General features: G+C 36.6%; 2 protein-coding genes across 30 annotated transcripts in view; one reads left to right on the top strand and one right to left on the bottom strand.

The window, feature by feature from the left end:
• The window catches only part of LOC134820336 (laminin subunit gamma-1-like), a 42287-nt gene that overhangs the window by 7368 nt on the left and 22156 nt on the right, over positions 1-12763 (top strand). For both annotated transcript variants that reach the window (XM_063830586.1, XM_063830585.1), the window contains 17 exons: positions 317-458; positions 2122-2266; positions 2454-2536; positions 2719-2803; positions 3005-3119; positions 3465-3557; positions 3871-3987; positions 4360-4516; positions 5303-5471; positions 5679-5810; positions 5998-6172; positions 7314-7390; positions 7540-7814; positions 7982-8144; positions 8332-8485; positions 8816-8914; positions 12002-12136. In XM_063830586.1, the coding sequence (XP_063686656.1) occupies positions 317-458; positions 2122-2266; positions 2454-2536; positions 2719-2803; positions 3005-3119; positions 3465-3557; positions 3871-3987; positions 4360-4516; positions 5303-5471; positions 5679-5810; positions 5998-6172; positions 7314-7390; positions 7540-7814; positions 7982-8144; positions 8332-8485; positions 8816-8914; positions 12002-12136 (2316 nt within the window). The remainder of the gene's footprint in view (positions 1-316; positions 459-2121; positions 2267-2453; positions 2537-2718; positions 2804-3004; positions 3120-3464; positions 3558-3870; positions 3988-4359; positions 4517-5302; positions 5472-5678; positions 5811-5997; positions 6173-7313; positions 7391-7539; positions 7815-7981; positions 8145-8331; positions 8486-8815; positions 8915-12001; positions 12137-12763) is intronic.
• The window catches only part of LOC134820337 (far upstream element-binding protein 1-like), a 71927-nt gene that overhangs the window by 46097 nt on the left and 13067 nt on the right, over positions 1-12763 (bottom strand). The window lies entirely within an intron of this gene.

Below are 12763 nucleotides of genomic sequence, written 5' to 3'. Positions count from 1 at the left end.
ATTGACAGTGTCAATCATTCAAATAATATCATCATCCTTATTTGTTACATTTACATTGTATGTGAATTACATTTCTCTTGATAATTCCAGAATCCTTCGAGATATTAAATTTTCATTTATGAATTATATCCTGCATCTAGAAGGAAAAAAGACGATGGTTTGTGATTTACCGAAACTTAATCTCGGTTTTTAGTTTATCATAGATGTAATATTCTCTTCTAAATGAAATACTAAATTCTGGACTTTAGCCACCTTTTGCTCAAGCTTAAATGCCCTAACACCTAACCACCTATTTCTCAAAATGACATCGTCTCAGCTCCGGACGACATTCAGGACGACCCCAGTAAGTTGTCCAAAAAAGGTGACGAGGTTAACCTCTTCTTTGTACCGCCTCGTGATGACGAGTACATTTTGGTCCTCCAGTACTCTTACCCCATGGGACCCAATGCCAGAATCAGGTACTTAATTTATTAAATAATTAGCAAACATTTAATTGGTAACTCGGAATGTTGAAAAGTGGGTTTCATTATTGTTTTTGACAGACACTCAGGAGTGGCGAGCTTGAATGTGATCGTAAGTAGTGTTATTTTATCATTTAGATTCAATCGTTATCGAGAAACTACCTCCAAATCTTTTAACTGAACAATTTGAGGCTAGTAGATTATCTTAAATATAAGAACGGACAAGAATCACTAAGTTCTCCAAAGTTCTAATTTTACAAGCTTTCTCACACTATTGAGCCGTTAACTCTTCTGTCAGGAGTAGAAGGGAAGTAACGCATGATATATTTGCGTTACAATCACAAGGCCGGCTCAGGTAGTTTGAAAGTATAGAGAAAGTTTATCGTGAAGTGTTCTTTTTGGTGCATGAAGTAAATATATCTCATCCAATCATGCAATTAAGGGACATTCTTACTCAATTGATTTACTTGAAGTTCATTTATTTACTACGGTTTTGTTGAGAAATGGTTTTTTATGAAGCGACATTTTTTTCAAAGCACGCAAATATAAGTCGGATGAAGTTAAAATGGTAATTGATGTTTTTGAGAGACTGATAACAGTTCATTTATAATTAATCCAAGTACAGTATGGGTTACAGTGATTGATTTGCTGATGATGTGCATTCTTTTCTTAAAAAAGAAGAAAAATCAAATTTCAGGTTTAGTTGTTTGAATTTAGAGTCCTGCGCATGCTTGATATGAATCCATACTATGATATGAATCCATACTATGATATTTTGCTTAAACAGGTTTATCATTGGTAACTTATGTGATTTAATCTTACTTTATTAGCCTATTTCAGTATTTTAGTATATTATATAGTACGAAAATCCCATTTATTTAAATTTGGCCCTTAAACAGGAATTCCTAGAACTCCTCTTTCATAGAACTCCTCTTTCTCAATATTGCATTAAAACTAAAACTTTAATCTTGAATTACAACATGGTCGTATTATGTGAATCTACGAAAAGTTCATTTGATAAGAAATGTATACAGTCCACTCTATGGTATGCTGGCTTCCATAGTCAATAATCTGTATGGATATAATGGAAACATGGATATTTCCACACTAAGTCTCGCTTGAATGACTTAAATGTATATCTTTGTTGGGTATATTTTAATGTCGAAGCGTGTAATAAATGTTAGAATTTATTATTATTATTTATAACTGTTTAACCTTGAATTGCAACATTGTCGTGACATGTGAATCTGCGAAAAGTTCATTTGATAAGAAATTTGTACAGTCCGCGGTATATACAGTAGCAGTGTGGTACAGTAGTAGTGTTGTACAATATGACATGTTGTAAAAGATACTGAGCTTTAAACAGTAAACTATTGAACTAGAGCTGGCTCTGTGAAATCTGAATGGACAAGTTAAAGTTGATCAATTAGTCAGATCAACCAGTCAGATAGATAGTCAGAGTTGTTACCTCAGAGCTGCCTTCAATAAGCTTAAGATATGCTAAAATATGCTACTTAGCCTGAGGAATCTATCTAATCTGAGTGCAGTTATTTTAATGTTGTATATTTTTTAATGTTTAAACGAACCTCTAAGTCGAAAAATGATAAATTTTGGGCCACTTACAATTTGACTATATCTAATTGGTTACTATCTATCCAAGGTTTACACTGACAGCACTGGACACACCAGAGGACATTATGCCTATATGCGAGGCTAAACAAGTACAGTTCTGGTCTGATGAGCTCTCAACAACTAATGGTGTTGGAGTTTTCAAGATAAGGAAAGCTTGTATGGACGATAACACGGTCAGTTGAGTGTAGATTTATCATTTATCGTATTGCTTATCTTGTGGCTAAAATATGATGCTTTTTGTGTTTTTTGTTCATCATATATTCACTTGATGATTCCGATTGTCGGCTGAAATCCTGCATTCTCAAGTTAAAGTTATACTAGTAAGCATTAGACTGTCTTACACCTGCGTAATCTTCTCAGAGGTACCACCTGAAAGTAGAGTTGTTGGACGATCTGCCTGGAGAGATCACTATTGGAGGAGTCATTCTTCTCCCCCAACCAACGTGAGTTTGGTTTTGTTTGCAGTTTACCAATAATTGTGTGCTTGATCAGTGGTTTCTAAGTAGGGAACCTTTCTATATCATAAGATGGAAAAGATCTTATTTAATGAATAGATAATGAAACTGCTGTAATTAATGGATTTTATTAAAGAGTTGGATTATTGAAAATACAATAATTTGCCCAGACCGGACACGCTGGACAGGATAAACGATCTGTTCCCGGACACTGAGGAAGGTCAGGCCGCCAGAGACTACTGTATGGAAATAATTGTGAGTATTATTTTGTTTCAGAATATAAAGGTTATGAGGCTTCAAAGCTTATGTGTGGCTAAATATTAAGTTTTCAAGAAATATATGACATTAAGTATACAAATTTAACCTAAAAAATACACTTTTACATTTTTCACGTGGGCTTCCCCGCACAGCTCAGCTGAGTAAATTGATATCTTAATAACAATATATTTTCCCCAGTTCATTTACCCGAGACCAGTTTTATTGGAACAATTCCCTGATTGTGTACCAGTGTACGATATAGTTGTACCCACAATAACTGACGGTACTGTCAGGTGTAACTGCGATAGAGACGGTAAGTCACATAGTTTTGTTGTAATTGTCATCTTTGCTGTACCATTCGAGATAGGAAATATCTTTCATTTCAATTCAACTTCTTTTACGTTATGCTTTTTCACCTCGTTCTATAACATAAACGCCTGGTTTAAAACTACATGCTAGGTGGTAAAGCTAATATACTATAGTATTATCTCTTAAAATATCACTTATACATCAATCCTTTTTGTGTCGGCAGAAGATTCTAGCTCTAAAAAATGTGTTATTCAAATTGACAGTCAGCTATATTTCACATTTCATAGGAGATCGTTCACATATAACTCTCCACATTCTAATATTAGTAACATTGTTAACATTCCTTCAGGAGCGTACGAGCCGGACAGATGTGAATTGGAGGGGGGACAGTGCAGTTGTAAACCTAATGTACAGGGACTCAAGTGTGATGAGTGCAAACCATGTGAGTAAACCTAATCAGCATCATCACTCTTCATTTACTCCTTATTCAGTCTTACTTCAGTCTAAATTAAGCTCTGTGCAAGATTCTCTGAAAATCGCTATAAAAGTAAAAACCGATGAGCAGCTGAAAGATCGGTTGAAATGTGGTCAAAATAAATAAGCCGACTGTTCACCAGTCACCTCCATAATAAGACTATCATACTTTAGTCAATAGATGTTCATTGTACGTCGTTTTAGTGAAATGAACTATTAATACGAGATTTGTATTAATCATCTTGTCTTCTCTTAGTCATCATCACATTGTCTTCTTTCAGCTTTCTTCAACCTGGGACCAAATGGATGTGAAGCGTGTGGGTGTTCACTTATTGGATCTGAGAACCAGAACTGCGATCAGGAGTCTGGAGAGTGCAAGTGCAAACCTGGAGTCATGGGTAAGTTTCACTTTCACTTGCAAACCTGGAGTCATGGGTAAGTTTCACTTTCACTTTCACTTGCAAACCTGGAGTCATGGGTAAGTTTCACTTTCACTTTCACTTGCAAACCTGGAGTCATGGGTAAGTTTCACTTTCACTTTCACTTGCAAACCTGGAGTCATGGGTAAGTTTCACTTTCACTTTCACTTGCAAATCTGGAGTCATGGGTACTGTACTCGTAAGTTTTCAAGAAGGTTTTAAAAATCTTTTTTTTCTTGTGAGCGAAAAAATTAATTTTTTTCGCTCACAAGAAAGTGAGCGAAAAAAATTGACCATTTCTTTGACCATTTCTTTAGATCTCTCTTTTACTAATTTGTAACATTCCATCAGGTGATCAATGTGACCAATGTGAGCCGACCTACTACGGGTACGGAATGGACGGCTGTGCCACGTGCGGCTGTAGCTCCACAGGAAGTACTTCCATGCAGTGTGATGCTTACGGACAGTGTCCATGTAAACCCGGCATCGGGGGAATACAGTGCGACAGGTATGTGATGTTTGGTAGTGTGTGTGTGTGTGTGTGTAATTGATAGTTTAGTGTGAAATTGATGTGGCAGTCAAATTATAAATTGTAATTTTGGAGTACCAAAGCTTTCTTAATGGAGCTGTAAATGAAATAGGTCGAGATTTTGTTGTTCTGTGATTTGTGTATATAAATGAAACATTTTTTAACGATCCCTGAAAATTGGAGAAAGAACGAATTGCTCTGACTTGTAGATAGATTCGTTCACTGAAGGAATGGGGCTAGGCTAATGGATAATTTGTAAAATGTAGACTTTCCTTCAGACAGGAATGCAGCTGGAATGTTGGTGTTTCCTTTTTAGTGTGATGATTCAATGACGAAATACAATAGAATCAGCTTGATCTTTCGTTCTCAGTCCTTGTTGGCTGTTATTTAAAGATGGGAAAATATAAAATCTTGAAATATAATCGAATGTTGGACAAAGCTTAGCTAAATATAGCGAATTCTGAAGAACTTAATGAATCATACAAAGAATAATATGTAGGTGAATCTTTTCCAGAACTCCTCGATGCCGCAATTACCGAAACATAACATTGGCTATTTAATCAGTTTTTATGCTGTCTCTAAAATGTTGCAAAATATGCAAAAATGTTTGAATAACTGTTATTGAAATACAGATCATTGCCTCATAGGTTTCTTAAAACAGTCTTGAAAGTTGAAATAGCATCTTAAAGTAGTCTTAAAACAATCGTAAAATAGTCTTAAAACAATTTTAAAACAGTCTTAAAACAATCATTTAACACTCCGCAGATGTGACGACGGACATTACGACTTCTCGGTGACTGGTTGCAAGCAGTGTGACTGCAGTAGTATTGGAGGTAGTAACCTGTGTGACCCTGATACCGGGGACTGTAGGTGTAAGGAGAATGTGGAGGGGGACAAGTGCATGACTTGCAAGGACAATGCCTTCTCTCTTCAGGTGGGCAAAGTTGTATTATTGATTAATTGATTAATTAATTAATTAATGGTTGATACATTAATTAGAGGATTTAATTAAAACCACAATTTGATTTGAAAAAAAAATCTTGCAAAATACAATAAAATTTATCGCTACTATTTCGTGATTTAGTATTATTTTTTTCTGTGATTTATCATAATCTTCACCCTAATTTCTCTTTTCCTTCAGCAATCGAACCCGGAGGGATGTCAGGCGTGTTTCTGTTTCGGGCACACTGAAGAGTGTGTTGCTGACACCACCTTCACTCCCAAGAGGGTTATCAGTGATTTCGAGAGGAAGGATGAGGGATGGATGTACAAGGTTTGTTCTGATAACTCATTGCAGCAGAGCGTGCTCTTTCTTATCATTTTGATAAAACTTGGTGCGGATATTTCAATATCAACCTGTTTAATTATAAATAAGTGGTCATTAATGAAAGAAACTCTAAGCTAAGATAAATATCCTAAGATAAACTCTAGTCAGTTGTACAATCCTCTCTCCTTATCAGGTGGCCGGAGATAAGAACCTACTCCCTGTGGAGCACTCTCCAGTTCAGGAACACATCAGGGTTACTAACGAGGGAGACAAGCCCCAGACTTTCTGTTTGTTTGCTCCCAAGAAGTACATTGGAAACCAGCTTAGCAGTTTCCTAACTAAACTCAAATTCATGTACAACATCAAAGGTAAATGCGTGCTTTTTTTTGTACCTGGAATATCATATATATTATGTATATATTGAGAAAGTGAAACTCCAGTTGAGGATGGAGGGGGTTTAGGATTTAGAACCACTCTAAATCAACATTATACATAATATAACTTCTTAGTCAAATTTATACTTTCACACAAGTGTTTGGATAAATATTGTAAACTAAAAACTAAACCAAAAACTTCGCCACGACGGCTCTGTTTGTATATTGTGATGTAGTAGAACCGGGTTACCCTTTCAACAATAATCATCTCACCAAACTAAAATAATTTTAATTATAATTCATGAAGATCGAAGTTGCTCCGTGAAATTTGAAAAGAAACCCATCAATTCTTTAACGCTTTGCCCCAAGTACGGTCAGTCCTGAAAGTGGAGAAGACTCGAATTGCAGAGTGCACGCACATATCACATACCTAATAATTGAGTTTTGTCGTCCCCGCCCGTCTACAAGCTTGCACATTCTTGTTGCTGTCAGACCCGGTGTAACTCTAACTAGATGACGATGTTTAGCTGATACACCCGTTTTCTTGAATCACCTTATCGGTATATTCGTACACACAATTTTTTGTACAAATCGAAAATTCCGATTCAATTAGGCGTCACTAAATTGATTTTCGCGTGTACCCAATGCACGGGTATGTCGATTGCAAGGTCTACATCTTAAATATGTATGAGGTATTTCTATTTCGAGCTCTTATCTAATTTTTGTAGGATCTTAACGGGCCTAAGTGGGATAAGTTCCACAAATTGGATTATATACCTGTATGTGTAGGTAAACATTTCAAGACAATCCGAGAAACGTCGAATTTTGAGAAAAAACAGGCTACTGATCTAGAACAAATTTAATAAAAAGTGCCTTTTTTGCAATAAACAGGGATATCAAATGAGTAATTCCGCCGTAATGAATCGTGAACAAGTAATACAGTTGAACATAAGATCATACCTATGACAGAATCTTCAATCTGCCCCTGATATCCGGAAATGTTTGCTTTCAGAAAATCACAAACTCCGGTTGTGACGACATTTTCATAAAAACATCAGGCTACACCGCGTGCTGACACTTAAACAAAATTCCCTTCATAATTGTCCGGAAGTTGATTGGAAATGAAATATTTCAGGATCACAGTCGAGTATAACACAGATAGTGATAAGAGGAGAGCCCTACACTCTGACACTCATTCCTCGTGCTAACCCTGTAAGTTATTTAAATTGTTACTCAGAATTTAGAATTTTAAACAAAGAATTTTTGTGCAATAAAAATATCGGAAATAATATCTTGAAGTCCGATTGAAACACTATCTAGATAATATCCTAATACGTTTAACTTGAACCCCCACTTACCAGGGCGACAAGTACAACATTCTGATGCACCCCTCTGAATCATGGTTGGTATCCGACACCGGGAACGATGACACCAAGTCCGACCAATATACTTCCAGCATGTTCCAGTCTGTAATAGGAGATATCACTTCTATGGAGATCTGTGCTACTGTGTACCAGGGAGAAAGTATTCGATTGGAGGAGTTCAGTATTGGTGGTGTGGAGAAGAAGAGCGGCAGGAAGGACAAGACTGCGTACAATATTGAGAGTTGTGATTGTCCTCTGGGATACGATGGCAGGTGGGTCAATGACTGAGCAGTGAGCACATTCAAACGGAAGAACAAACTTACGGACGTTGTATTGACGTTGTACTGACAGACATTTTCATCTTTTACCTATCAAAATTCCACTACTTTCTCCAATCTATTAGGGGTTCAGCCCTATATTCTAACCTTACCCTCTTCAGTTCGTGTGAGGAATGTGCAGCAGGATACAGAAGAACTTCCCCCGAGATGGGTCAAATGAGTCCTTGTGAGAGGTGCGATTGTAACAGTTACAGTAACCAGTGTGACCCAATCAGTGGTCAGTGTTTGGATTGTCAACACAACACTGCTGGAGACTCTTGCGAGGTTGGTTCTCACAAGGCTTTCTTGTGCTTTTACTTGTGTTTTTGCTTGTGTTTTAACTTGTGTTTTTTCCCCGACTTTTTCAGATTCTCACAGCCTTCTTCACTATTCTTTCCTTTCCTAAAATCCTCCCATTTTAAGTAAACAGCGGCTAAACCCCAAACCCCCGAGCTAAACACGTCTCCCTCAGGTCTGTGAGGACGGTTATTACGGTAACCCTGGTTACGGTAACCCCAGATCATGTAAGAAGTGTCAGTGCCCCGAGGCAGACAGGTCCTTCTCCAACACCTGCGAGATTCAGGACGGCAGCTTTGTTTGTACTAACTGTACCCTTGGTCATGCTGGTATGTTAAGAATGTATTGGGATGTTACTGGGGTTATGTTGTTAAGTTGCAGTTGCAGTAAATGCAGATTGTTGCTTAATACAGTTTCGATTGGAGAATTGATTAAAATTTTAACTGAACACTATGGTGACCTCTCATTGTAATTAAGCTTATTTGGCTATTTATAGTTACTTCTAGTAACTTCTAGTAACTTCTAGTAACTTCTAGTAACTTCTAGTAACTTCTAGTAACTTCTCGTAACTTCTAGTAACTTCTAGTAACTTTTAGTAACTCCTAGTAACTCCTAGTAACTTCTAGTACCTATAGTAACTGTAACGAATAACCTGACAGGTGACAGATGTGAGGTGTGTGCTGACGGTTTCTTCGGAGAACCAAGTTACGATAACCCTAACCAAGTCTGTACTGAGTGTACTTGTAACGACAACATAGGTATGTGCCATAGGTTTTCAATATTTTGATACGAAAACCAATTTGTAATGACATTAAAATAACATTTAAATTTGATCTGTTCTGTATAACTATATATAATGAAAGGAGCAAAATTTAAGAAAATTAATCAGTGAATATTAACTTTGGGTGGAGTTTGGAACATCAGCAATCACAGTTTTATGGCTATGAACGAGGACAGTATGGAAATATGAATGATCAAGAACCGATAGGCATATTCATCATATTCTAATTTTATGATTTCTGGGAAATTTGATATGCGGGAATTATTAGATGGTTAATGTCTCAAATAAATTTTATTCTGGCACTTTCGTCGTCCACTGATAAATTTTAAAAGCCGTCATGATCAAAGAACACCAGGTCATTTGGAGCGCTACACCTTGAAATAGCATTGAAAAGTATTGAAATAATTTCCCCTTATCTTGTAAGTCATGAATATTACAAGTGCGCACTCATACTCGCTGAACTCAATTCAACGGGTCTCGATCAATCGAATTTCTGGGGTTCATCATACCCACAGTTTACCCATAACTGGTTTTACGGCAGACAAAGTGCTTATTTTGGGGATTTTAGTTATGGTGAAATGTTTAACCGATTAAATTATATTATCCCTTTTTTCTATACGATGTAAAGTTGGATTATCAAAACTTTAGGATTTCTTAGGATTGTTAAGATAATCAAAATGTAAATGTAATCTAAATGTTCATCCCCTTGAGTGACGTTCCCCTTTATCTGTCGTTAGTTGTTTTAAGATATCTAAGATAAGGACATTTGTTCTTTTTTACTCACTTCACACAGGGGGCCACCAAATTAGAGTTCAACAGCCCAAACTCTAACATATCTATTTGTGTGTCTTCAATTAGCCGCAACCTACTCACAAACTGGTTACCTCTAACCTTGAAATATTTGCAATATTTAGAATCCAGCAACTCACCCCAATCCCAAGAGTAAGACACATCAAATCCTTGACTTGCTGCTTTCCAATTCTTAAAGTCCGGTGCTCTGACACAGAGTACGATACTATCGTATTCATGCAAAGAAAAGTAGACAGGGTATTCTCCTGTGGGTTCTCCTTTCTCAAAGAATGTGTACATTAGAGCGTGCTTTCCCACGTTTTTTAAACCGATCGGGTACGCATTTTGTCCAACAACTCCAAACATTGCGGCTTGAGAGTGCTCCTCATCACTCACAAACCCATTTGAAGCCCAGATCTTCACATCGTGGAATGTCAACAATTTAGTCCCTCGAATCTTTACATATTCCCAAACCACACCGATTCTGTAGTCTATACTGTGGTGACAAGTCGCCGCATATTCTTCGTTTTGGAATGATCGTTCTGATGGGTCCTCAGATGTGATAACTTTGATGTTCGTCACGTGATGGCCACCAGCTTTATCTCTCACTCTAGTAGTTTCTCCTGATTAAGAAATTTAGTCTTAATCAAACTTAATAAAAGTGAGCAATGGTGGGGAGTGAGAGATAAAGCCACCAGCTTTATCTCTCACTCTAGTAGTTTCTCCTGATTAAGAAATTTAGTCTTAATCAAACTTAATAAAAGTGAGCAATGGTGGGGAGTTGGTGCAAGATTCTTTGAAGCTTGACTGCGATTCTGGGATTCTATTTGTCAATCCAAGCTGATAGCACCACCTCGCCATTACCCATATTTGTCAGAATCGAAATATCAAGATATTCGTCTTTACATGTAATTTTAGTAACTGTGTGGTAGGGATTGAATCGTTATCTGGATTATCTGGGTTATTTAGGATGTACTGACCTTGAGAAAAGAGGCACATTAGTATTGCAATTATTGACACCAGTCTGGTAATTCTAAGATATCCAAAACCACCGAGAAACAACATTTGTGCCATGTTAAGCGGCTTCTACAAGATATATTATCTTAACAAAGAAAAGTTCCTATTGTGCTCATAAGTATATCATCATTCTTCTTATTTTAAGTACAGAGAATACATCAATGACAACTTCAAATACAATGATAAGAAATGAAATGCATTATAAAAGTGAAATGAAAATAAATGAAATTTTAAATGCTCTGTGCAATGCTGTCTCCAGATAGTCATACTGGCTGTTTCCCCATAATTTACAGCTGTTGCCTGTTAAATACTTGAAGAACGCGCTTTTAATTTGGAACCAAATCTTTCGTGATTTTGTGCTATAATTGGTATTACTATAAGATTGAAAAGTAGAAACCGTGAATTATTTCCCCTCTCCCTAGAGTCAAAATGTTTGAAGTTATGATCTTTAAAATTCGGCCCAGCTGGCATAAATCTGCCTGAAGCCTTCAAAATCTTGGATTGTTGCACTATAATTGAGATTTAATTTAAAGTCATCTCAATTGAAAAAAAATTGAGATATATTTAAAATGCCAAAACACCTGTGTCGATATTTTGATTCGAATGAAAGCAAAGAAAGTGAACTGCAACCTGCAGTGGTCGAAATAAAGATGCTAAATTTCACAAGACCTCCCTACTACAATTTTAATTTACAGCCAAATAATGCGACAATCTGATATTCATTCAAACAAAATGCTACACTTAGGATCAATCATCAAGTACCAACTATATAACAGACCACTTTATAGAGTTTGAGCTGTCCATTTCATGTCAATTTGTTACTGCAGTTAATGTACCGCTCCTCTTCTTAGCCCCTATTATTAACTTGTCAAGTCTGGATTCTAATTGGTCAGATCTGGAGTTTAATTGGTTCACTGAGTTTGGTAACTTTTAAATGAAGGCTTTAGTTCTAATTTTAGGTTTAGAGCTGTAGTGAAGCTATGGTGAAGGTTGTAAGTTAATGAGCATGACGATAGTATCTTCTGTACATCTGGTCCATACTAAGTTTGTAAACAATGAACTTGTCAGTACTTTATATTTGGGCAATACAATATGATGACTGAAATCGGAAAATTTTAAAGCCTCGTGCATTATGAGACGAACAATATTCTCTATTAATACGACGTCGAATCCAAGATAAGAATTGATAAACATCAGTTGCGGTTGATAACTCTAATCAAAATGTAAGATAAAAACTTACTATTCTCTCATTTCACAGATCCTGACGCAGAGAATAACTGTAACACAATTACCGGACAGTGCCTGAAGTGTATCGGAAACACTGCCGGAAGATACTGCGAGGAATGTGCGAGAGGTTACTTCGGAGACGCTATCGATGCTAAGAACTGTGCTAGTAAGTTTATTTATTAAATAATATTTCACGGCTGGTTTATTTAAAGGTTTAGTAGGTACTCGGGGAATGTTTGTTGTGAATGGTGACAGTTACACGAAGATTGACATTTGACACGCTAGTCCCCCAATTAGTCCAGCAGTCCCTCAATTAGTGCTGGGTGTAACAGCAATTAGTGTACGTGCGACAAGTTGATCACTGATTTGAGGATTGAAGTAACAATTGTACAAACTGACTGCGCGCGAAAAATTGTTCAATTGCAATTATACAATATATGTAGTCCTAACTCTCTTCGCGTCCTAGGATGGCGTTTCTCTTGCCTGATATATGCATTATAAGTATAATAGATAGTAGAGTTAGAGTGCACGCCAAAATTGCACTTAGCTATTATTTACTTCTAACACTTGCTCCTACAGTGTGAGTTTACTCTATGGGCCACCAAAGTCACAGAGTAAAATATATATAATATGTAGTATGTACTCTTGAATTGAATATGTTCAGCTACAGCTATGTTATTTTATGTCAGTACTTATTTCTGTTACTTATTGCGGACAAATCCTTTTTTTATTGTGGGTTTGCATATCTATCTTCTGCTAGCATATTATAACCATTCATCTGATAATTAAGTGT

The sequence above is a fragment of the Bolinopsis microptera genome, chromosome 9, assembly GCF_026151205.1.
Source record: "Bolinopsis microptera isolate Bmic1 chromosome 9, MBARI_Bmic_1.0, whole genome shotgun sequence".
NCBI classification, from domain to species: Eukaryota; Metazoa; Ctenophora; class Tentaculata; order Lobata; family Bolinopsidae; genus Bolinopsis; species Bolinopsis microptera.
This window is presented reverse-complemented; position numbering and strand designations above follow the sequence as displayed.